The following is a 25,674-nucleotide window of genomic DNA, read 5'->3' on the forward strand; positions in this document are numbered from 1 at the left end:
CATCAATAATCGTTTTAAACTAGTTATATTTGTAACTTCTTTAATTTATAACGTGCAATTTACTTGATGCGCAAGAGTAGGAACTGTGCATACCACACGAGTTTAAACGTTAATAATGACATATGAAAGCGCCAATACCAGTGCATGCAATCATTTTACCTTTACCAAAAGTTGTGGCGAAATAAAAATTACATTTTTTTAGATAACTTATGATTCTAAAAAAAATATAACTTTGTATAGAAAATTTTGTTTACCTAAAAAAAAAAATACGTCACAAACGACACTTTTACATGTTGGCAAAATAAAGTATTTTTATCTTTTATTTAAAATGTCCAAGTTTTATTCTGTACTTTTGTTTCAAAATTCGTCTTTCCCACCTTTGTTTTGTAGTTCAGCATTACCTCACTAGAGATCACTAGTCAACAACGTATACGAAGTATATGAACGTATTTCTTTTTGACTTTCGACAGATGACATCAGTCACTGGAAATACATCAGCCAGTCCCGTAACGGATTTTTTTAAGTAGTTTCGGAAAAGTATATTGCAAATTTTAAAGGTTTTAGCTAAAAGTTTGGTCTTTCAACCCATCTCACATACTCTAAATTTAAAATTGTACAAGTCATAATCATCTGAAAGAATAGTAACTAGTATTACTTGTGAAATTGGTGCCGTCCCGGCAATGAATTGTTGACAGCTCTATTCCTCTATGCCAAGGGCAGCTGTTGGCTTGGTTTATTTTTGAAAAATTTATTTCTCTCTTTTGAGAGGACTTTTTGATCAAAAAAAGCTGTCCTAGGATTCGTCACCGACAATGTCTGACGACGATTTCATGTGCGATGATGAGGAAGACTATGGTCTGGTAAGTGTATCTTGTTGAACAAATAGTAATCTAACCTAACTTTGCGAGGTTTTCAGACTAGTGGAAATTTGTTTTGTACCTATATTGTTATTTCTAGGAATATTCGGAAGACAGCAACTCAGAACCGGACGTAGATTTGGAAAATCAGTACTATAACAGTAAAGCTCTTAAGGAAGAAGAGCCTAGAGCGGCCTTAGCATCATTTCAGAAGGTTTTGGATCTTGAAGGAGGTGACAAGGGAGAATGGGGTTTTAAGGCTTTAAAACAGATGATCAAAATAAATTTTCGATTGTCAAATTACGACGAGATGATGGTTCGTTATAAACAATTGTTAACCTATATTAAAAGTGCAGTAACTAGAAATCATAGTGAAAAATCTATTAACTCCATTTTGGACTACATTTCCACATCAAGAAATGTAAGTTGAATAGATAGTGCTTTACCTTTTAGAGTTAAGCTACTAAACATACCTAATTCATATTTCAGATGGAACTGCTGCAAAATTTCTATGAAACCACCTTAGAAGCTCTGAAAGATGCTAAAAATGACAGGTTATGGTTTAAAACCAATACCAAACTAGGAAAACTTTATTATGATAGAGAGGACTATAATAAGTTGGCAAAAATACTTAAGCAACTTCACCAATCTTGTCAGACTGATGATGGTGAGGATGACTTGAAGAAGGGCACTCAATTGTTAGAGATTTATGCTCTGGAAATTCAGATGTATACAGCCCAGAAAAACAACAAGAAACTTAAGACTTTGTATGAACAATCACTACATATTAAAAGTGCTATTCCTCATCCTTTAATAATGGGGGTTATAAGAGGTAAATTTTTTATTTATTAATAAAATAATATGTAGGTATAATGAGACTGTCAAAAATCTTAACTTCTGTATTCTGTATAGGCTATTTAATGAATTATTTGAATAGTGTCTAAAGCAGGTTTTACACCACGCTTTGATGTTAAAGAATTTGTTATGGAATAGGACAGGATCTATTTTCATCCAAATTATTTGCTCAAACTTGCCATTTTGCGTAATGCCAACAGAGAAAAATGAAAAAGTGAGAGTGAGAGCTGCAGAATTCAATACATTAACACAGTATTCAGGATGATTATGAAATTTCAAAACAAAAATATCAAAAATACCAGAAAAACAAGTAGGAATAATCTGTAATTATTACCACCTAAACACTATAAATTCACTTGGTTTGGTTGGTCAAACTGTTTTCATTGACAGCTTTGACATAAAAGTTTGATAAGTGTAAAATCAAATCACTTTATGCTCCAAGAAGTTCATGAATTTATTTGAGGCATAAAATTTGATAAAATAAATGTTTCCAATTTCTTTGAATTAAAACTTTTGGTGTAAAACCTGCTTTACAGAGCCTTACAGTATTTAAGTTTGAAATGAGTTTGTCATGTCTGATAATGGTTTCAAATTTAAATTGGAAAGTATTTACATTTTAAGACTGAAACTATTAAAGATACAAATGAAGTATTTTAGTATAAACTGAATGGATATTGGAGGCACTAGACCTACAGTTACAAATTTTTTAATGGAACTAGAGGTCTGTAAATGAAAATCGCTGTTTTCCTTTTAGTTTCCTAGTTGTTTCGAGCTAATCTTTAGCTGAAAAGTATAGATAATAATGGAAGTTTGTTCTGAAGGAATTGGCCTTGTAAAGTTAACTATTTTGGCAGTTCAAAATTGTAATAACAACTAAAAATTGATCTTGTACTACTTAGGTTCAATTGATTTAAAATCCTTGAAAGCTTAGACATCTATATTTGAAAACTGATGTCAAATTATGTTTTTGCCAAGTTACGTCATCGTGACGTCAAAAATGCTGTGCTGGCTCTATGGAGCTTGAAAAGGCTGAAAATTTCTGTTTTTTATGCATCCCACTTATAAAACTACATTGTGGCCACTCAAAACAACCCCATATTGCTAGGACATCCTTGTGTAATGTCAGTTTGTTTGGTGATTTTAGAATGTGGTGGTAAAATGCATTTAAGGGAAGGTGAATTTGAAAAGGCCCATACCGACTTCTTTGAGGCTTTTAAAAACTATGATGAATCTGGAAGTCCTAGACGAACAACATGTCTTAAATATTTGGTTTTAGCTAATATGTAAGTTAGTTTTTTTTACTGAGGAGTGTATATTAAATATGACATTTAGGTTAATGAAGTCTGGAATAAATCCTTTTGATTCTCAAGAAGCCAAACCTTACAAAAACGACCCTGAAATCCTAGCTATGACGAATTTAGTGACAGCATACCAAAATAATGATATTAATGAATTTGAATGTATCTTGAAACAGAATAGGCAAAACATTATGGATGATCTTTTTATAAGGGAGCATATTGAAGGTAGGTATTTGCTCATGTTTAATGATTTTGTCATAATTTTTCTTCATTTAAGATCTCTTAAGGAACATTAGGACTCAAGTACTAATAAAACTTATTAAACCTTATACAAGAATACAAATTCCTTTTATTTCTAATGAGCTCAATATAGATGTCCAAGAAGTGGAGAGTCTTCTGGTTGCCTGCATATTAGATAAGTATGTTTTTACTTTCTTTTGTTATTTTTACATGTCATTAATATAAATACTTCTTCCAGTACAATTCAAGGCCGAATTGATCAAGTAAATCAAGTGTTATTCTTGGAAAGAACTACCATAAATACAGCTAGGTTAGTATGCATTCCAGATGGTAGTTTAATACTCATCTAATTAAAATATCTTTTTTAGGTATAATGCATTAGATAGATGGGCCAATCAATTAAGTACTTTACACTCATCAATTGTAAATAAGATGGCCTGATATCCAAGAATAACAACAAGCGGGGAGTTGGAAGTGATAGCGCTTAGCGCCTGTTTTTTGTTTCATTGTCTCAATTATTTTGCCACATGGAAAAACGAAATCAGTGATGATGATTAAGAGATACACTTTTTGTTTCAGTTTTTATTGTTAAGCTGGGCAATATTAGTATTACATTTTACTAGTAATGCAACGATTATAAGTAATTGATTGATAGTTGGGTGCCCGCTATGCAATGGCTAGGGCATATATTAGAAAACTATCCTGATAAACAATACCTGATAAATTGTTTATTATTTTTAGCCGTTTCTCACCTTATTGAATAGTAAATGTCTCATTATTTTATTAATTGTTATTATTTTATTGAATCAATAGTCTTAATTGCAGGTTTATAAAATCGTTGCATTACTATAGATTTTTACGTCATGTGAATATCACGTGTTTAAGCTTTTTCATATATAAATTATCAAATGTGCATATTACTGGAGGAGAAGGCCATCAGGAGAGTTCCGCGTCTTATTGTATGTACTATTTCAGGTTGCGGCTATATGTGGCCAATTTAGTATTTATTACCATTTTTTTGTACATATGCATGTAATATGTTTTATAGTAAATAATGAAAGTGCTCCTCTTGTAATATATTTTGAAATAACTTCAAAATGATGCTATTTTTTGCGTTTACTTTCTCTATATATTTTGCCAAGTTTGTGTTTCATCTTGTTAACATTTTCTAATAAATAAGAATTTATTATTTCTTGTGTTTTTAATAATTTACTATTTCATATTATCTATGATGTCCATCTTTCTGGATTACAAAACACTGAATTTGCTTGGTTGGTTCACAACTTAACTGAAAACTCACTTTGCCAATTGTTAACTTTCTATCGAGCGCCATCTATTTGGGGTTGCCGGGAATCGCAATTACATAAAGTTTTCTGTACGTCGAAAGCTTGGTTTCGCAAAAAGAAGAGGACACACAAAGCAAGTTAACCTAATAAATTGGCGAAGGCAATAATGCTAGGTTTAGGTTAGGTTACTTATAGACCTTTGTGGCCCCAAAATCAACTTACTTACTTAAAAAATGACTGACATGAGCCCCTTGGACTACCTTATATGTGGTGGTTTTGGAGGCATTTCCACTATACTAGTGGGACACCCCCTAGACACAGTCAAGGTAAGTTTGTCCTAGAAAGCTTCAAAACAACAAACTGTACAACCACACTTGCAGGTAAGGTTGCAAACAATGTCTCTACCGAAACCAGGTGAAAAACCTCAATACAGTGGAACCTTAGATTGTTTCAGTAAAATTGTTAAGCATGATGGACCATCAGGTCTTTTTAAAGGAATGGGAGCACCTCTACTTGGGGTATCACCAATATTTGCATTGTCTTTTATGGGGTTTGGGGTAGGCAAGAAGCTATTTTGCCCTGAAGACAAGTCAAAGCATACTTACATTCAGTACTTCATGGCAGGAGCATTTTCTGGAATTTTTACTACATCCATAATGACTCCTGGAGAGAGAATTAAATGTCTGCTACAAATCCAGGGATGTGACTCCAAAGTTAAAGTCTATAATGGTCCAGTAGATGTAGTGTTTAAGTTGTATAAGGAAGGTGGAATTGCTGCTTTATATAGAGGAGGAATGGCAACTTTAATGAGAGGTAATACAAATTTGATTTCATTATTAGGTTTATATTTATATATTATGTACATTAAAAAAAAATAATAGTTAGTAGTGTTACTTTAAGATTTTCTGTGATCTTCTGAGGGTGTTTATTTCTTCAGAGTGGATTTGTATGCTGGTTAGGTCATTGTCTAAACTGCTATCAATAACAGGCTCATTCAAATTAATTTTATTAGTCATAAGTGACTTTTTCTTTAGTTTGTATTTCAGATACTTTATTTTTCTTGTTTTGGATTTTAGTTTGGAAATAGTAGCTTTTGATTGGTTTTCTGCACTAGCAACTTGAGTGGAGTTAGCAGCTTTGTCTTTGATTATATGTTTTAAAACTTTAGGTTTGTAGTCTGGACACTTCAATATTTTCCTCATGGCATGGAAAACACTCCAGTTCTTAAACTGTTTGGGTTCAATACATTTTGGGGAAACTCTCACATCATACACATATTTATATTCTATTTTGTTGTCCATAGAAGCACATCCTATACCTTTATCTATTGAAAAGTCACAGCTTTTTGTAGTTTTCTGCTTTATCCTACTAGCAATAATGGGTTTCCACTCACTCATTTCACAGCTGCAATGCCAAGGATTGTCATTTAGTCTTAGAAGTTTTGGATGGATCTTTGTGAATATGTCGCGAGGAAGAGCTTTAAATTGGTTACCATTTAGATAAATTTCCCGGATGCTATCCAAATCATCAAAAACTCCAGTGGGAATATACTCCAGCTGATTTTTAGAAATGTCCAGGTATCTAAGTTTGTTTAATCCAAGAAAGCCATCCATGGATATATTGTAAATATTACAGTTGCTGAGAGTTAAACTTTCTAAATTGCTCATTTCTTGGAAAGCATCAAACTCTATTTTATTTATATTTCCTGTCAGAGTTAGCTCCTTCAACTGAAACAACCCTTCAAAGAAGCTTCTTTTCAATACAGGAACATTAACATTGTTAATAGTTAAAGTTTTCAATAGTCTTAGTCCTGCAAATGAGTTTGGAAGTAGAGTCAAAGCCATAGCCTCACTTCCTATTATGAGTGAATCTGTTGTATTCATAACTTCAAAAGTATTAGGAAAAATTACACTAATAGGGTTATTAGCAAAGTTGGCCAGCTTCAAACGTGGAAATGGGGGAAAAGATAGTTCAGACAAGTGAGTAAAATTGTTGTAAGTTAGATCCAAATATTCTAATTGAAGCAATCCCGCCAGGTCTGTCAGTTCAATGTCTAAGAGTTTGTTATGTGCTAAGGAGAGGCTTCTCAAACTTGGAGTCCCATAAAAAGCAAAAGATGGGATAAAACTCAGATTGTTGCGTTCCAGAATTAGATACTGTAGCTCCTCGAGACCGTCAAACATTTCCCAATTAATACTGTTGAGTTCACAGTTTGCTATTCTTAAAAGTCGAAGTCCTTTGAAGCCAGTAAATAATGGAATTTCTCCTTTAGTTTTTCGTTGTTCCTTGTACACCTCATAGGGAACTACTTCTTCATTTGGAGAGCTTTTTTGTATTATTGTTATTGGGTGTATATTTCCATCCATTTTTTGCACATACTCAAAAGTAATGTTTTCGTTTTCTTTTAGAACTTCTAGAAATGACTGTATTTGTTCTTTAGAATTTTTAACTAGCACTCTTTCTAAGTTAAGAAAGTTTAAATTTTCTAGAGAATAGTCAATATGGCACGTTAAGTGGTTTTGTACATCCTTGCGGAAAACAGTGGGGCCTACCAATTCTAAGCTCATGAGCTTCTCAAATTTAGTCAGCCAACTAAATTTGATGGTTTTGTTGCCAGATTGGTAAGCTTGTATGAATGTTAGGCTTTCAAAATTTACCGGCAACGATTCAATCAAGTCCAGTGGGTCTGTTTCAGTTTGTAAAATGCATGTTGCTGATCTGACTACTGTGATGCGGTGACTTTCGTTTATGACTTCTATATCATCCAGGGTTTCATCATAGATTACCTAAATATATTACAATGGTGTTTAATATAAATAGGTTTTAATATTGACGTAAATACCTCGTTGTTTTCCACTATTCCCATCTCTCCAGGATTTAATTTTACTTTGTCGTTTTGCATAAATCGGTAAATTGCAGTTTCGGTGAGATGCTGCAGCTGGCACGTACAAATTAAAGGACAACTTAATTCCTTATCCCATGCGTAGGCCTGCATAAAATGTCCAATGCAATAACGGTGGTTTATAAAAGTTATCAAAGCGGTTTTGTCAGTTACTTACGTTTAAGCTGCAAATACCTAAAACGATGGCCACTTTCCGATAAAAATCCATTTTAGGGCTTTAATTTATTTCACTGCACCGTCGAAGGATTTGTAACCGACTAGCGTCTGTAATATATTTTACAGGATACAAACACCCACACATTTCCGTAAAAGCTCAAATAAAATTCGAAATAATCTATATTTTATCTGTTTTAAAGTAACGCCATTTCATAAAGGGGAACTCTTTCCTTGAATATGTTTACATAGATAAGGGAATTACCTGACTGGACCTGCTACTCTTAGTAGGAGGTTTAAGATTTGTTACTGTATCTTGGTTATTTTTTATTACGAACAAGTGCATACGGTATATGCCTTGAAATAAAAATAGTCGAACATCATCAAGTTTATTGGTATTTTATGAACGTATAGGAAGTGTTTTTCATTAACCCTGAGTACTTTTTCAGAGATCTTGAATTATGTTTAAAGTATTGGTTTCTTTAAAAATGTTTTTATTGCAGATGTACCTGCTAGCGGTGTGTACTTTTTAACATACGAAGCCGTGCAAAATTATATAACCAATGACGACAAGGACCAACCAAGCATATTAGGAACAATTTTCAGTGGAGGCATTGCAGGAATAGCTAATTGGCTGGTTGGAATGCCGGCTGATGTGCTTAAAAGTCGTTTACAAACTTGTAAGGGGATTATCGAAGTATGTCTGAGAGCATACCGATAATTTTTTATGTTTTTAGCTCCTGTGGAACGATATCCGAATGGAATTAGGGACGTGTTCAGTGAACTTATCAGGACAGAAGGAGCTTTAGCTTTGTATAGGGGAATTACGCCGGTTTTACTGAGGGCGTTCCCAGCAAATGCGGCTTGTTTCTTAGGGTTTGAATTGGGAAAGAAACTCTTAAATCACTTCAGAAGCGATAGGGAGATCGAAATCGACAAAGCTTCCGAGTTAAGTCACATTACGTAGTTTATTCCAGTGCCCTAATGATTTTGTTAGGGTAGTAATTATCTATTCAACAGTTATTTTAATATTGAACATCTGTGATCTGTGTTTATTGTTATGTTACGGGTTATAGTTCATAAAGTTATTGTAAATGTAATATATTATTAGTATTATTGTCTGAAGGTACTATCGCTAGAAATGATCGTGTCAGGGCTACAAGGCCCGAAGTAAAGTCAATCTTTTACACATTGTATGGTAATATGGGCTTTTGACTTAATAAATACCTACCAGTGCGCTTTGGAGTTTTAATGGTACATAACCAATAAATGTAGGAAAAATGTCAGTTCTGAAATGGAAGTTCGAAAAGGCAGAGGTCAAAAATAAAACAAACAAAAAGTGCAGTTGCCATTTTTATTTAAATATTTACAAATCCGTGCTAGCTAAGTCATAACTTAAACAGCACTACAAAGTAAAACAAGACAATTTTTATTTACAAATAAATAAAGAACAATCGTTTTCTCTCTAAATTAGATAAGGTAAAAAATTTGGATTGCTTTAGTCAAGGACCTAGATTACCAACAATAATAATGATTAAGTGGTACGAACATTGGTCTTTTACGGCTACACGGGGTGGTTTGACAGATCAGAGTAAAAGTTAGACATCAATGTTGCGCACGTATATTAACATAGCTAACATAATTTTCAATGTTCTAATTTAATACTTGTCTGGAAGAGAGGGTTATCATACAATTACTGGAATCAATAGCAAATTGTCAGTTGTTAGTTCCAGTAACTCAACTTTAACGATCGGGTTTTCTAAATCATTACACATCACTATTCAGATTAATAAAAATACAGGTGCGTTGGGTAGGTCCCTATATGCGTAACAAATATTACATTATTCTCGTATTACTTTATGGAAACTATATAGATGGGCGTCCTAGCCCTACGATTATATAAACAAGAAACTTATTGCAACGAGTCGTTTCTTTTTAGACCAGTAGAATCACTTAGAAGAAAATATATTTATAAAACAAGTGGAGCGATTATTATTACAATAAGTTTTATGTAAACTGAAATTTTCGCATGATGGTCTCCCCCGGTTATTCAAGAAAGTAACTACAAAGCGTCATTAAATACACACATGCACACTTAAGGAGAGATAGAGAGAGCCAAAATGAGATTTCCTAAGCGAAACTTATGGTCGTTTATACTTACAATGATCACGAATTACATAACCTATCGGGCTGACTGGAATAACTCATATGAAACAGTTCTTTTTATAAAATAGTCGATTAATATAAAATTATCACTTTCTTTCATCCAAGCTGAGCCTTACTAACGAAATTATTAATTAATATGACCAAACAGTCTGATCATGCGATAATCACAGATAATTACTTGCGAATGGCAGTTTCTAACTTTCACTGTAAGGGGGAAGGTGGGACAAAGTTCGCGACACGTAAGTAACATCTAAATGCTGGTGTGGAAACATCTCCGGAGGCTCCAAATGACACACTACAGTCTCCCCATCCAAAACAGCTGCTAACGACCTCATAGCGGCATCTCCTTGAGGGGTGCGATAAGGGACTCCAACGTTATTACACCGCAGTCTATACTCCATCTCTTTTTGATTTCCTAGAACTTCCAGAAAACTCCGATCGGCCCCGGGACTGTAAGGAATCAATGGACGATGATCCCCGTAAGATCTAGAACTTTGACGACTCATATCGCTCTGTCTTTTCGCATCTTCGTCGCTCATGTCACTGACTTGAATTTCATTCCTATCAATTTCTTCATACACCGGGTCATCTTCGGCAGTTAACAGTCCTCGAGGGTTTTGTCCGTCATAGATTTCAGTGTAAGTATGATGACCCCAGTGATGAGGTTTGGCGGAATTTAGCTTCTTCCTTCCCGTCGCTACGCAGTGAGCTTGCTGAGGACCTGCTCGCATTCCATACTCTGAGAATGCCGCTTGTTGACTAGCTTGGAGCGGACGTTGTCCTTCCTTGGCCAAAGTTGACGAAAGACGGTGAGCTTCTGCTGCCATTATCATATGAGTCCTTGGAGATTCCTCTTGTTCCGACCCTCCGTGACCAGAATCACGACTGTACGACTTAAAAGAAATGTTCTGAAATACGAAAAGTTGTTTATCAATAATGGGAGAAAAAATTGCTCAATGAAAAAAGTGACGAAATGATTTGATGGCACCCTGATCGATCGATTTTGGCTGTAAATTCACAGTTTTTTTGTAAACTTGACTAAATACAAATTTGGGTTTGACTTGGTACAGCAGTTGAAATTAGAGAAGTAAGACACTTACACTCTGGTGAAATATGTAAAAGTACCACACTAGCACCAAGTAATTTTTTCACGTATTTATCTAATATTCCTCTTTTTTTTGGCAGATAGATAAAGGTAAAGTAGTGATAAAATCATCCAATATAGTAATTAATTTAATTACTTTTCTTGTCTTTATAGGATTTATAAAACTTTAGTTTGCTGTATAACAACTTTCAATTAATACGCAATTAATTGAGTAACCAGAGTATTAAAACCAAAATCATAGTTCGGGTGTGGCGCCTCAAAAAACCTCTCGTTTAATTTAAATATATTAAAAAAATCACGGATTAATAAATCTGCTTGTCCATTTCAACTGTCTATTTGTAAGTGAAAAAAAGAACCAATCTTTGAGCCTCTCTATAGAGGGGGTTAAATAAGGCGTCTAGAAGAGATGCATGCAGTTTAATAATACAAAATGACTACGAAAGCAGTTAATTAAGTACGAACCTTCCAGTGTAAGGGTTTGTGCAGAGGACCCCAAGTGGAAACTGATTTGGGTATGTTAGGGTTAATAACGGAGTTTTTATAGAAATTGCGAATGTAAGGAAGGGTGGAAGTGTTAGGGGCTTCTGGGTCGGGTAAAGGAACGGAATCGGTGGGACGCGGGGGGCGACACAGAGTAGCAGCCATGTTGGCCGATGTAGAAGTGGGTACAGGTGTGCGACATGCTCGGTTCACGTTCGTGCAGCTCTGGGAGTTCCAACTTCGTTGTAACTGAAAAGTAAAATCCATCACCGTCTATTCCAGCCCCACAATCAAAAATCTTTAAGTCTGCAAATTCTTATAACCCCATGACCAAATCTAGAGAACAAATGTGAACAGAAAATTGCAGGTCGTTGGATCTTTGAGTAGGGGGCGCATTTAGAGTAAGCGGAAGCGTTAGTACAGTTCCACAACATGGCTACCACCTAAAGAGGCATGCCAGAGATAGAGTAGGCAACAATGCGGGCACCACCATAGCACTCCACAGTTAGTAAAGCTTGATCACGACAGGTATGAAACTATGATACTTCTTTCCTTGATACGCGTGTTTTTGATTAAGTAGAGTGGAAGGCCCTTCATAAAGACAGTAAACTGGAAGACATTCTTGGAATGGATCATATGATTGTTAAAGTGAGTTAATCTATGATACATCCTTGAATGAACAAAACGACTATAACGGACTCTACTGTTGTACTAAAACATGTCCCTACTAAGTGCTAAGAATTAAGTTAGACCAGAATAGCGAAACTACGTCGGCTCGGCTAGGAAAGTTTTTAGTCTTTGTAGTTTTATTAGGATTATGAATCCAGTAATTGCCAATTTAGACTAAGTTTTTAAAAATAAACTACTATATATGTATACAACAAAATTGACTCTTCAGTCTGCTGGTGCAGAAACTCTAATATTACAAATGACAACTTCTTAGTCGCACTCCTTAATTAATAATAACACTTGAAAAATCAAGTTCAAACCTGTTTTTGAATTCGAACTGAAAAATAATCGTGATTAAAGAGAAACCGCAACATATCTACTATTGATTTTTTTTACTTTCTCGTTTTCCGAATTTCCATATGACCAAGTCAAGACCATGGCAATTGCTGGTGTAGTTGTCCATCCACTTTATATAAGAAAATTTTTTTTTTTACGGTAAGAAACTTTCCTACTGAGCTTTGTGCTGTATCGCTTGTGCGAACTATTAAAAGAAGTAAAAACAATAAGAACAGACAGTCGAAGTACACAAATCGAACGAACGGATACTAGAACTTGCATGAAAGTTGTATAGAAAAAAGCAAACAAACCATGAAGAGGACGCAAAAACAATTATTTGGCAATAAGTTGCGTACACACTAGACCATCTTTCGTTACAATTAGTAGTCAAACTGTTAAACGCGGCACGCAAATCGAAGCTGCGCAGTTGTATATAAGTATTGTAAAATTAGCTAGCCTAGTGTATAAACGCAAATTCGAACATCATTTGTACCTTGCTGGGACACGTTATGCTGTCGATTGTGGTTGGTCATGGTGGTACTAGCATTGTTCAGATCGGTTCTAGACAAAATCTGCACTAGTGCCGTAGGCCGCGAGTTATTTAGATTATTCGAGATCACTATACTGTTGTTGCTATTGGTACCCACACTTGTTCCGTGAGGAGTTAACACGGAATTGTCCGTCGAATGGGAGTTGGTACCGCCCGAAGGGTTTCCGTTGGAACCGTATAGGCTCGGTCGTCTTTCCTTTCCAACTCCTCCAGAGGCTGTGCAACTTCCAGTGTTTGCACTGCTGCTTCCACCAGGTCCGCTGCTCGATTTCGAACATCGCAAGCATTTTGGTAGCCAGGAATGTCTTCGTATGAACTTACGATATTCTTTTCGCACCTAAAATCAAATCCAATCAATCCAATCTCCTTACCATAAACTATGACAGTATATCACTGACTGAGTTCGGTAAATACATTTTCAAATGTTAAAGATATATTTTTACGGTTGAAACGAGATAGTAACCTATAGAGCAATCGGATTTAATTGTCTGCCTTCTCTGAACAATGAAAACATGAAACTTTAGTAACTGTGTTAATCCCAGTTTAAACTTTTTTTTTCTAACCTAGCAAAACATTAGTCTTACTCTACTGTATAAAGGCTACAATATTACTTAAAAGAACAATATCCGAATTTTAAACTAAGTGTTGTTTTTAGTGGTTGTTAGGTCAGTAAGGAACTTTGTAGTTCTTTTGTTTCAAACTGTCAATGTTCTCGCGACCTTTATTGTTACATCGTCCAGACACTAACAGATATGTAAGTTTGGTGTATCAGTAACAAACAAAAGAACTTGACTTGGGTTAAACTTCTAAGTGCTCGTCATTAAGAAGGACGTTTTTGTTCGTTAGAATTGCCTGATAAACTTTACAAAAAGAAAGCCTAATGTTAGAAATTTCTTTAATATGTCAAAAATTCAGCCTACGGAGCAATTGGAAATCTATAAATTGTTACTTACTTTTTCGTTTTGCACACAGTGAAACAAGAAGATAAAGAATCCTTGGAAGGAATTGAACGTGGCAAACAAATAAGCCATAGCGACCGATTCCTGGTTAATATAGAAAAATCCGAAGATCCAAGTCAATCCTAGTAGGAAAACTAGTACGAACGCTCCTTTCAACCATGCCCTGAAATGTTTACTTAAGTTACGGATCCAGTTCTGATTGAACCTTATAAATGTTTGTGTTAGCTAAATCCTATACTCTCATGAGAAGGAATGTCTAACATGCCTTTTTAATAACATGCCGTGTTTGAATTAAAGCTTAGTGTGCTAAATTGCTTTCGTAAAATGCCCGGCGATGACGATTAAAACCCTCATTACTGCGGCTTAATCGCCTCTATTTCCAATCGTCGTTGCCGAGCTAAGTAAGCGTTAATGTTAGAAAAAGTGTCCTTACAAGTCAAATTTCATTCGAAGTGCACTTTCTTCCTTTCCACTACCAATGTAAGATTGCCATGCAAGAAAAAGAATTCATTAGAACAGTATTTACACCAGGCCAGTGCTATCTGGAAAAATATATCTATAGGGATGACATTAATCTCTAAAACATTCCATTAGAATTAATGCCAGACTCTGATGCCCTTATAAAATAACACATTAGTACGCTTTTCATGTCTTGTTGAAACAAAATTTTCGTTAATAAATAAAAACAATGTTACGGAGGATCGGAAAAAGAATAACTAGCAATTTATTAATCACAAGAAAAAATTAATAGGTGCCCACCAGGGTCCCAGGGATTTAATGAAATGATTTTATCATGACACAATTCCCTTGATTTGTCTAATTTGAATTTACTTTGCAGAAAGCATTGATATGCAAATGAGGCCTCCAAAAACTTGTACCTGTTAACTATGTGCCTATATTTTTTTAATTAGTTGGATAAAAACATACTTTTTTTAAATATTTTTTACCAGTAATTTCTTCATGATTAGGTACAAACTTAACAACACACAGATTGTGTAACTTGGTTTTGCTTGTGTATGCAGTATTGTAACATTCATTTTGCTAGACTAGAAAAACGTACTACTAGGCTACCCAATAAAAAAAAAAGTACATACAAACTAACTACCACATAATTAACCAAAAAAACATACAGTGTAATATGTTTTTTAGAAAATTTCCACCCAATTTTCCGCTATAATGCAATCTAGGTCAGATTATTATTACTGCTAGTTATAGGTGGAATTTCTCTAAAATAATGCAAAAGTGGGATTAAATCCTGTATTAAATGTGAACGTGGAATTAAAACAGCATGTCGGTGGATTTGATTACTTTTAAATTAAACGTCGATTATTTTCTCATTGATACTTCAAACCTCTTAATGATCAAATTTAATCCCACAAATAGTTTTTGTAGTGACACAAATTGCGGGACCCACTAGATAGGCAATTATTACTTTTATGCCTCTTATTACCCAACATCGTAAAATCTTTGTGTAGGCGCCAAGTTATACAACTGAAATTTGTTAACACAAAAATCTGATCTGCGAACAATGATAGAGAAGTAATGAATTCTCTCAGTCTCCATTCCTCTCTCTCTTCTCGCTAAAAGGTTACCCATCACAAAGGAATACAATTTTTAAACATTCGTTAATGGTTAAAACAGGTTTTGTTTGTGAATGTGTGGGTAACTAAGTTTTGTCATTTATTCTTCACCTCTATTGAATCAAAAATTGTTAAAAGTGAAAGCTGCGTCGCTGGTGAATCAAAGTTAATTAAAATAAGTAAATTAGATTTTTAAAGTGCAAAACTTATCGGCGCGGCGGCCGCTTTCGAATGCAAAGTAATTTAAACGGGAAGTAATAAGGTCGTGTGAAGTATCGATTGGAAATTTGAAAATTGAAATCATGCTATAAACAATTATGCAACATTCAACTAATCTAAGAAACCATTTTACTTGCTATAATAATTAAAACCGCTGCTGATTGCTCAAAGCTCGTGTGTACACCTATCTTTATTGCAATCAGCGAGACAATTATTAATCATTCAGAACTTGTTTATGTTCTGTATTATAAGTTAAATTACAGATAATCCATGCACTTAATTCCAAATTAAGATTAGTTATATTTCATGCTCTCGATTAAGTATTGACTAACCCCCTTGAATATTATTTCCTTAAACAGACAACAATAGTAGCAAAAGCCCATATAGTAATAAAATTATATGTAAAATATGTAAATAATTACCTCGTGCTAGCAAGGCGGGAATGTTCTTTATTTTTCATGGACACAGAAGCGCTTGCATGCCTGCACATCATTACTATTGCCATTGTCAAAAATATGACATTCAGCTGAAAACAAAATTAAAAAAGTTTCAATATGCCATAACCTCAGAGGCGTCAGCTCTCCTACACAGCACAGTTTCAATATGTAGGCTCAAAAGTTAATAATAAAAAGTATAAGCAAAATCTTTATTAAAGGAATTGATAAATTACATTATGGAAAGCACCACTTACCAAGATTACTAAAATGACAGGTCCTACAAACGAGTAAATAAAATAATTGTCAGTCTTTAACCAACAATGCCTGGCAGTTCCATAACCCTGAGGGTAAACAGTGGCCGACACGAACACGATCAAAAGCGGCAACCCATAAGCAAAAATGTAATACCATCTAATTCTGGACCTCTCCACTTCGAAAACTTCAATCAACATAACGTAAAGTTGGAAACCTGAAAAATAACAATATAACAATAGTCCTATTTGTCGGAATTAGAATAAGATAAGATACCTTCGAAAAACATCCATACAAAAGCGCACAGGAAAAAGTACTGTAAAAATCCAGCGATCACACCACAAAATATTCGATTGTCAGTCCTGTTTATACCAACTAAAAATATGAATTCAGCTATGAGGAGGCATGCACATAAGTTACAGTGTATCGTTGTTCTGTCGCTCTGAAACAAAATTAAACTTTACAATTCGAACAGATTTCCATAAGAATTCAATCATACCTTGAGCCCGCGAAATAACTGAAATGTCACGATCGCCAATATAAGACAAATAATCGACACTATACATCCGATATAAGTTATGACTTGAAGTGCTATTTCGTGAGGTATTGGCAAATAAACATCGTTAACATCCATTAAAATTGCAAAGTTCGTCAAATGGTCACAAAAACACACTGTATGTGTGAAATTTGAATCTGAACTGTCCACATGACAACCTTCTTCTGACCAAGAATTGGTGGTATAGTCCCAAAACACGCATTTTGGATTGCTCACGTTCTCAGTTTTTATATGTTTCAACGTCAGTCTTACAGGTTCTCTTAGTTGAATATGTCGTCCTTTACCTAAACTCGCTGATATAACTTTACTATTCAGGATTCTTGTATTGTTACTATCAGAGCCAGGCTGTCCTTGTAGAATTTCTTCGAGTCTATCAAATGCAACAAATACTAATCGTACTAAGTTTCCGTCACTATTTTCTAGCAATGCTTCTTTTGATAGTTCTATGGAATCATTGCTGGCTATCCAATTAGTCATTTTGAAACCGGAAGGAAATACCTCGTCCGATAATAGCTTTGTGTCCAGTACTCGAACAGAAAGCACTAAAAATAATGCGATGTAAGTACAGTTTAATAGTGAAAGTCAACTTTCCTAAAACAAAACTGAAGAAATCGAGGTTGATCACTGAGATGATACACTCTCATATGTAAGAAAACTTTACAAATTATTTATTATTATAATTTGACTGGAGAGAAACTTTACACTGAAATTTTTACTTGTATTTATAGATTTTTACTGCATTTTTATCGTTTTTTAGCTAATGTAAGTTTGGCACATAGCGAGAACAAAACAGTTTTACGTGACCGAAAACCTCGATAAATTCATAAACAAACTGTCGTTTTATAGTTAGTTGCAAGTAATTTAACAAAAAATACAACTTACATATGTTTTTCTCGTTTCTATTTACAGTTTTCTGACTAGTCACTGTATCAGCTAGTAAGAAAGCGTTCTCCTCGAGCCCAATAAGCAGTGTAGTAGCTACACTCATTTGATCCCTGTAGCTGAGGTCTTTCCAAGAAGAATACTGCGTAGCGTCTAATAAATTGCTACTAGTCTTGGCAACATATCCCAGCATCTCAGTAACAATTTCTTCCCTCTGCCTGGTATCTGGGAACGTCTGAATATCCTGAGACATTTTTTCAGTCATTTTCTGTATAATCTTGGTAGTGATCGCCATATCTCCTCCGTACAATGTTTTGCTACCCGTAACCATGGACAAGTCTCTTATAATAGACATAAGCAAATCTTTCCCCAAGAGTAGTCGTTGTTCTAAGCTGGTTAACCAAACTGATCTGCATTCACTGAGATCTGGGTTCGTTGGGGCCCACTTAGGAATGTTAGGGGACAATTCGGAACAATGCCACTTGGCAAAACCCGTAGTTCCAGGAGGACATGGTTGAACGGCAGTTTCGTTTATTCGGGTGCTCTTCCAGAATATATTTCTTACAGTTGTTGAGTTGCAATGGTAAGGAAGATATTCTGAATCTTGAGGCCACGGATAAACGCTGGGAATTGACGGCGAATATGAAAATGTAGAAGTGGCATCGGCTAGAGAGAGAAACAGTTAATTGATATTGTTTTGAAGTATCAAACTAGCGCTTTAATGTACATGATTCAAATATTCATACCAAAAATACTTACATGATGGCAGTCTTTTATTCGAATGATCAATGGGCACCATTGTTGTAAGAGGCAAAGTAGTAATGTCGTAGTGCTCCTTCTGATCCCAAGACCAGTCATTCTGACCTTTTTTAGGTGAATTGTCCTCGTGTTGGCCCTTCGAGGTAGAACTAGGGATATTGACGGACGTCGATGAGGAAACAGGACCAGGAATAGGGGAAGGTGGGGCAATGGTGATTTTGGTTGTTGAAGGTCGAGCAGATGGAGTTTTCAATGTAGTCCACATGGGCGGCTGCGATGTTATTAGCCACGGCGGACTTGGACGGCTTGTTGTTGTTGTGGTTGTCGCTGGAATTAATTGGATTTGCCTTTGTTTTACCTTATTTAACTTATATAGAGTGTCTCAATAAAAAATATATATTGTAGCACCCGGAATATACGCCAGAGCTGTTTGAGTTCTAATTTTAAAGTGACAAAGTGGTTATATTACTGCTGGGAAGGTGTAAAAGAGTATCAACGAGCTTTTATACCAACCCTAACAAAGTTTGTCGGAGGTAATTTGAAAAGTTTTATAGAGGTCATTGGGTTACACCATTTTGAGCGTCATGCCTTTAAAGCAACAGCGCTTTAGCGTGGAGAATATATGGGAAAATTTAAATTTCCTGAGGGACTTTGTTATCATAATTGAGTGGTCAGTAATTCAAAAGTATCTTACATCGATTTGTATATCAAACGCGTAAGTAATAGTGGTGATTATTCATTAATAATAGACGAGAATGATAAATAGGTTGTGGTTAAAGGTTAAACTTTGACGTTCAAAAACAAGTATCTGAGCGGTTAATGTGATACATAATGGAAAAGTTTCGAAGTCTGGCAAGTTACCCTAAAGCCCATCTCTGTGTAGGCGTTGGCGTTAGATAGAGTACAGTACAAAGTATTGCTAGAAATCGAGGAAGTATTTTAATTAAGTGGAGGTTTAATTAACTTACCGGGTAGACACTGATAATGAGCTTCTAAATATTTATGTGTCCCAGGGCAGGGGTCCCCGAACATGCTTGTAATCGCCGGTATACTGCAGTTTTGATAATGCGTACACCTAAACGACAATATTACCTTGTTAAAGCTCCGGCTATCTATACTGTACATGCCTTGTTCCCGTCGCCATCCAGAATAAGATAGGTCAACCACAAATGTCTTCTTTTTACCATCTTATTGTATGCGCTGTTAGAATTTATTCGATATACGCTCACTTTATCTGTGTGATATGACAGTTGTGAACAGTATTGAAAGAAACCCTTTTCTATTTTGTTAATTAATTTGTATTTTTTGTTCACAGAACATACATACATCCTGTAGATGATGTTTTAGTGACTTGTTATAAAAGTATAAAGAATTCAAATTGCCATGATAAGACTCCTTACCAAAAGTTTTTAAGAGGATATAGTAGAATAAAATAATGACCTACTCAAGCGGTTTCAATTCACGACAAAACCTTCTTCAGTTTGCATCTAGAACTAAAATAGCTCTTAAGAGTAAACAGTAGGGTAGTAAAACTGGTAAGACACAAATGTTAGTCATACTACACAACCGGTTAAATAAATATTTTTTGGTCTGAAACTTGGTGTTTTCTCAGTTTAGTACACACGCAATATCTTTTTTTGGGTCATTAATTTTTCGACAAGAAACTAAACGTCGATTCGGACACTATGTTGAATAACAAAAAGAGACATTTCTTGCTCTCTGCGCCGATTTTCCGGATTTTCTTTTTCCCCGGGTTGTCTATCCCGGTTTTTGCCGTTTTGTTCGTGACAGGAACGATTCCCGACGTGACTCCTGAGACCGCGTTCTATGCAACGCTCATCAACTATTGTTAACCCTTTTTTAAATGCCGTGAATCTCTAATGGCGCTTCTAAATTTTAGATGCGGTTTTCTTACGATATATTGGCGCCCCTGTTTCGTAATGGCTTTCCTTCTTACTTAAGAGTATTTAAAGTTGTCTGACTTTTTAGTTAATAATCCTTTGAGGTCAAGAAACATTTTACACCATTTTGCAAGGTGATTATTTAATAAAGAAAGTTCTCGGTATGTAGCTTTCAGTCTTACGGTCGAACTAAAAAGTATATAAAGTGATAAGTTAGGGAAAAAGTTTTGTTTAGCATTAACAAATAAAAAAGTAAAACAGTTCAGGCCCCAGTAGGATAATTCATCTTGATATTGCTCGGTTTGGTAATGTCGAAACATTGCGTGATCCGTCATGTTCAATTGAAAAATATTGTACACCCTGATGCTCGCCATTAAGATTCATCACGTGTATCTGGTAAAAAACGACATAAAGTTGTGTGACCCATCTCATTCCGTTTTAATTAATAATAAAATAGTCGGGGTGCTATTTAGTGCTTTGTATCAGTGATGCGACAAAATATCGATCTGACTGGTTTGGTGATTTAGGGCGCCAAAAAGTAGAGCCTATGTTATATCGAAATGGTCGATTTAAATCGACGCCACGTTCCATATAAACGGTTTAAAATGGAACGATCCCTTTGGATGGGAGCCAGCAAATTTATTTTATCAATAAAGCGCAATTAGGTACAAAACGATACTTCCTCGTTCCTGACAATATTGTATGTTATATTGTACGTGAATTATTTGTGGGGCCGATAAGTTAAATCACCGACAAAAGAGATTTCCTTGGATCGATTAAATCGCTTTCGCTTTGCCGAAGAAAATTCTGTTGACTCTAGCAAATCTGTTGTTTGTCTCGCGTAACAAGATTTCCTTCTTTTCATTATCTGATAAAATGTAGAGAAGAGGCTTTTAATTTAGAACCTCGCTCATAATAAACTTTCCCGTCATTTAAAAAACATCGATTTTGACAATCCAAGTATAACATCAGTTCCGCCGGTCCTTTACAGACATAGGCATTTACCATTTTCGCACCGGTATTGAGCTTCAATATATTTGGGCGTATCTTTGCATGGTTCCCCGAAAACTTCGCTGTTCACATCGATTGAACACTCAGATTTATTAGAACATCTGGAAAAGCAAAACTCACTCTTTATTCTGCCTCTGGTATTTTTTTTTCAAACCATACACAAACCAAAAACACTGCGTCCCGAAAAAGCTGCATTTAAAATACCAGGTTTGCTATTTGCCTCTGAGTTTGCATTTTTTTTGTTTCAAAGCGTGATTGTGGCAAATATTTCGTTAGTCTGATTTTCGATGCAGTTACAAACTAAAATGATTTGATTAATTGATCGATGGTGTAGTAAACCTGGCATTTTAAACGTAAAAAAACCAAAGCTTAAATTATGATGTATAGGTGAATACCCAATGAATAGTGAAAAATTTCGGATGCTGAAAAATATGAAAATCTTAATAGCTGTTGCTAGAATGTTTTAACTATACACGGAATGGATTTTTCTGGTGGAATCTTTGAAATGTCATGCTGTTAAATGCTAAAAACTAAAAATGAAGGTAAACACTCGAATTGGTCAGAACAGGCAGCGTTATTAATCAGTGAGAACAAAGGGAGGCACACTGTTTTTTTAGATATCTATTTAACATTAAGCGACGAGTAACCCCAATATGCAAGTCGTAACTTTCAACAACAATATAACATACAATACTGGCAGCAACAAGAAGCATTAAATTACCACATGCCATCACTGAACGTGAAGGTTTTAACCTTTCATATTTTTACTATAAAACAATACACACGCAATATTAGACACATTAGTAAATAGTTATTATGGTGTGGCGGTGACACGGGAACAATCGACATCTCTCCTTAAAAATTATCAACGCACAAAACTCTTATAATGCTATGTACTTAAAGTAATTTTTAACACTTGCCATGAATAAAAACCGTGTTTTAGGTACCTGGAACATCACTCAGTTTTAAAGCAGGTAGAATTCGTGACACTTAATAACCAAGGAGTCGTTGCACTAAGACACCTTTATACTAATCTACATACCTGAAGGCGCACGCCCTTTTTCTACTTGATTTTGATCATACACTTTTTTACAAGATATTTTAACTGGAAAGAATGTTGTAATTCTGTTGTAACCCGAGGGGAAATCACGGTGAAAATCCGAGAGTTGGAAAAGCTCCTACTAGCTTAAGGTATTTCTAAGTACTAATTCAAGAAGCTTAATTCTTTTTACAACTTTCGAAAATACTTCATAAATGTCTGTCATCAGACAAAATACAAAGTACTACAAAATGGTAACTACGGCCACTTGTAAAATATTTTCATTCTGCACAACAGTTGTTTATACAGGGGTGTTCCAATGATATTAGAATCATTTGTAAGTAGACCCGAATTACATGGTACAGGATTTTAAACATATACAGGGTGGTCCAGTTTTAAGTGTCAATAATTCACCATTTGATAGCTAATCAAAAAATAAGTTGACTTGCATTGTGTCATTTTTCTGAAAAACGTTTCCTAAGGAAGATACAGTCCTCCAAATTTTAATTTAAAAAATCGTTTTATATTTTAAAACTGAACATTCAAGACTTGTGAAAGTCCAAATTTTTACTGAACAGTCTAAAAACTTTTTTACTACTAGGAATGGTCTTATGATTCGCTTTCTCAGACTGCCATCCTGGTTGAGTGTCTGAAACTGGCATTCAAGAACTAAAAAAAGTCCGGAAATCAAGACAAAGATTGTATTGTGCATGAAACTCATTTTTTACTACTAAAAATAATATAAAAGTTTACTTTTAATGCTAGAACTTACTTTACTAGGACTAAAGAGAGTCCAAAAGTATATTTTCAAGACTTTAATTGGTGTACAACTGAATTTTCTGGACTGGACAACAAGTCTAGAAGTAAATTAAATTTTCGGACTATTTTATTTCTAAAAATTAGTTCTCAAGACTATTATTGTAGCATTTGGTACCAAAATGTTTTACTTTTATTACTGAAGAAACTTGACTTTTGGAAATAGTCTTAAACTCGATTTTTCAGTCTTAAAAAGTACTAAAAACAGTCTGAATTTCTTAGAGATGCTACAATTTATTGCACCTATGAGTGTAGAAGTCAATTTAATAGTGAAGAAGCTTGAAATAACATTTTCAAGATTATGATCAGTGGACAAACTGGCTTTTAGGCCTGATAAGTCAAAAACTGTGTAAAGATATTCTTGAAACTCGATTTGAGGCACTGAAAACAGCCTTAAAACACTAAAAAGAGTCTAGTTTATTAAGAAATACCCGAATTTTTAGCACTGAGGTGTCTAGAAGTCAATTTAATAGTGACAAAGCTTCGAATGCCATTTTAAGTCTATGAAGAATGTAAAAATTGTTTTTTTAAGTTTGCTATGTCAATAACTTGGTGAAGATAGTCTTGAAACTTGATTTTCCAAGCTGAAAGCAGTTTTGAAGCACTAAAAATAGTCCAGAATTCGAAGAAAATGAAAAGCAAAGTAAAAAGCACGAAAAGTTTGTTTTCAAAACAATTTTCATGAATCTAATGTCAATGTCCTGCCTCTTAGACTATTTTCAAGACTAAAATATTGAAATTTGTCTTCAAATTATGAAAACTTACTTCAAATGCAAATTTTAAGCTTCTAATGTCACTTTTCATTTTCAGTCACATTTTGGGGTTCAAGTCAATTTTTAAGGTTTAAATGTATGAATTTCTAGTAACAAATTCTTGAAAAAGTAGTTTTTATGTCTACAAGTCAATTTTTAGTATTAAAGTCTCTCGATTTGCATGAAAACTGGTTACAAACACAATTTTTAAGCTTCTGAAATTTTTATCTTTTCTAATTCAATTTTCAAAACTAAAGTCTTTTAGTTTGCCTGGAAACTATGAAAACTGGCTACAATAATATTTTTTTAACTTTTTAAGTGAATTTTCCGTTTCCAAGACAATTTTTAAGTTGGGTTGGGTTAGTTTTGGGTCTTTGACCTTAATAACGTGTAATAAAGTGCTTGTTCCAAATTTGATCAATATTGCTCCAACGGTCTGACAGTTATGACAAAAAAACGATTTTTTTAAACAGAAATTTGAAGGACTGTATTTTCCTTAGGAAGCACTTTTCAGGAAAATGACATAATGAATGTCAACTTATTTTTTAATTGGCTATGGATTGGTGAATTATTGACATTTAAAACTGGACCACCCTGTATATAAACTGGTTAAATAGATGTTTACTATTTCACCTTAAAGAGTAAAATATAGATCAGAATAAGACAGAACTATTGCAAGTATATAGTGTTGGCCAATCCGTATTTTTCAGGTTTTAAGAATGTCGAATTTTAAAAATATATTTTTTTTTGTGGCAAGGAATAAGTAAAATTTCAACACCCTTAATAATGACGTGGAATTTTTCAGAATACAGTGTTGCAAACATGAGTTCTTACTCTGTTAAGTCGGGCAAGCTGACGCCTTTAAGATAAATTTTGATGACCCAATATAATCTTGTACCCCAAAAATTCCAGTGTAATTTCCACCTGGGGATTTTGAGAACCTCATCATTATTTTAAATACATACACAAGTACAAAAGCGCCAGAAGATTCAAAATTATGGTTGAACAATGTTGTCAAAATTGTTGTATGAGATTTATTCTGGTTTGTGACATAATTCATTCTGCAATGAACTGAGTGATGTAAGAATGATCATGTTAAATGGTATAAGTAGTAGTAAAGACATACACACACACAGAGACAAAAGCAATGGCAAATAAGTAGCTCGAGTAACTTGCCTGGTATGAAGAACTCTCAAGGACTTTGGTGACATGCAGTTCACACTCCAATCAGTGTTACCGTGATCGTTGCAAATGGTTATCGAAAATCTGCCATAATTGGCTCGGATCAGTTTAATCACTTCGCCATCCTTGCATTCAATTTTCAATGTTTTCCCTTCACACGCGTACGCCGTTTCGTACCGGTATTGTTCTGAAACAAAAATGATTGTTGAATTAAATGTTATTACCTTGGAAATATCGATACAAAGTGTGCGGTTCAATATGTATATGTAAGAATAATATTTCACTTGTCGCGGTTAATATATTCTTTATTTATAAGCCAAGGTCGAGAATGGGATGCCTTATAGGAGCTTCCGAAGTGGTTGTTTTAAATAAAAGCTTGTGGCAAGAGCGTAAGCCGTAAAAGGGCGAGCGTTAAAAATATAAAGGGGCTTT

General features: G+C 34.7%; 4 protein-coding genes across 13 annotated transcripts in view; 2 read left to right on the forward strand and 2 right to left on the reverse strand.

Annotated features, from left to right (window-relative positions):
• Positions 1 to 486: 486 nt before the first annotated feature.
• On the forward strand, positions 487 to 4,441 carry alien (COP9 signalosome complex subunit 2 alien). The gene is made up of 8 exons (XM_081993874.1): positions 487 to 860; positions 958 to 1,278; positions 1,347 to 1,689; positions 2,857 to 2,995; positions 3,045 to 3,235; positions 3,288 to 3,429; positions 3,489 to 3,560; positions 3,619 to 4,441. The coding sequence occupies exons 1-8, from the start codon at positions 813 to 815 to the stop codon at positions 3,689 to 3,691; spliced, it is 1,329 nt and encodes a 442-aa protein (XP_081850000.1). The 5' UTR covers positions 487 to 812; the 3' UTR covers positions 3,692 to 4,441.
• Positions 4,442 to 4,668: 227 nt separating this feature from the next.
• colt (carnitine/acylcarnitine carrier protein colt, mitochondrial) lies at positions 4,669 to 8,829 on the forward strand. The gene is made up of 4 exons (XM_081993972.1): positions 4,669 to 4,862; positions 4,917 to 5,349; positions 8,095 to 8,271; positions 8,329 to 8,829. The coding sequence occupies exons 1-4, from the start codon at positions 4,770 to 4,772 to the stop codon at positions 8,556 to 8,558; spliced, it is 933 nt and encodes a 310-aa protein (XP_081850098.1). The 5' UTR covers positions 4,669 to 4,769; the 3' UTR covers positions 8,559 to 8,829.
• On the reverse strand, positions 5,360 to 7,748 carry LOC145738851 (uncharacterized). Its single transcript, XM_081993971.1, has 3 exons — positions 7,596 to 7,748; positions 7,379 to 7,525; positions 5,360 to 7,322 (listed from the first exon to the last, which is right to left on the reverse strand). Exons 1-3 carry the CDS (start codon positions 7,644 to 7,646, stop codon positions 5,427 to 5,429), a joined length of 2,094 nt encoding a protein of 697 aa, XP_081850097.1. The 5' UTR covers positions 7,647 to 7,748; the 3' UTR covers positions 5,360 to 5,426.
• Positions 8,830 to 8,931: 102 nt separating the features above from the next.
• Positions 8,932 to 25,674, reverse strand: part of Cirl (Calcium-independent receptor for alpha-latrotoxin) — a 62,952-nt gene continuing 46,209 nt past the window's right edge. For 4 of the 10 annotated variants that reach the window (XM_081993953.1, XM_081993958.1, XM_081993954.1 and 1 more), the window contains 13 exons: positions 25,237 to 25,429; positions 19,510 to 19,616; positions 18,542 to 18,868; positions 17,783 to 18,448; positions 16,844 to 17,442; positions 16,621 to 16,786; positions 16,347 to 16,561; positions 16,078 to 16,181; positions 14,290 to 14,328; positions 13,851 to 14,019; positions 12,995 to 13,234; positions 11,325 to 11,591; positions 8,932 to 10,665 (listed from right to left, as the gene is read on the reverse strand). In XM_081993953.1, coding sequence (XP_081850079.1) covers positions 9,952 to 10,665; positions 11,325 to 11,591; positions 12,995 to 13,234; positions 13,851 to 14,019; positions 14,290 to 14,328; positions 16,078 to 16,181; positions 16,347 to 16,561; positions 16,621 to 16,786; positions 16,844 to 17,442; positions 17,783 to 18,448; positions 18,542 to 18,868; positions 19,510 to 19,616; positions 25,237 to 25,429 — 3,806 coding nt within the window. In that variant the 3' untranslated portion in view covers positions 8,932 to 9,951. Of the gene's footprint in view, positions 10,666 to 11,324; positions 11,592 to 12,840; positions 13,235 to 13,850; positions 14,020 to 14,289; positions 14,329 to 16,077; positions 16,182 to 16,346; positions 16,562 to 16,620; positions 16,787 to 16,843; positions 17,443 to 17,782; positions 18,449 to 18,541; positions 18,869 to 19,509; positions 19,617 to 21,447; positions 21,555 to 25,236; positions 25,430 to 25,674 lie in introns of all 10 variants that reach the window. The other 6 variants (XM_081993952.1, XR_014180876.1, XM_081993959.1 and 3 more) reach the window with 6 other exon arrangements.

The sequence above is a fragment of the Ips typographus genome, linkage group LG16, assembly GCF_016097725.1.
Source record: "Ips typographus isolate SLU linkage group LG16, UJ_Ityp_2.0, whole genome shotgun sequence".
Lineage (NCBI taxonomy): Eukaryota > Metazoa > Arthropoda > Insecta > Coleoptera > Curculionidae > Ips > Ips typographus.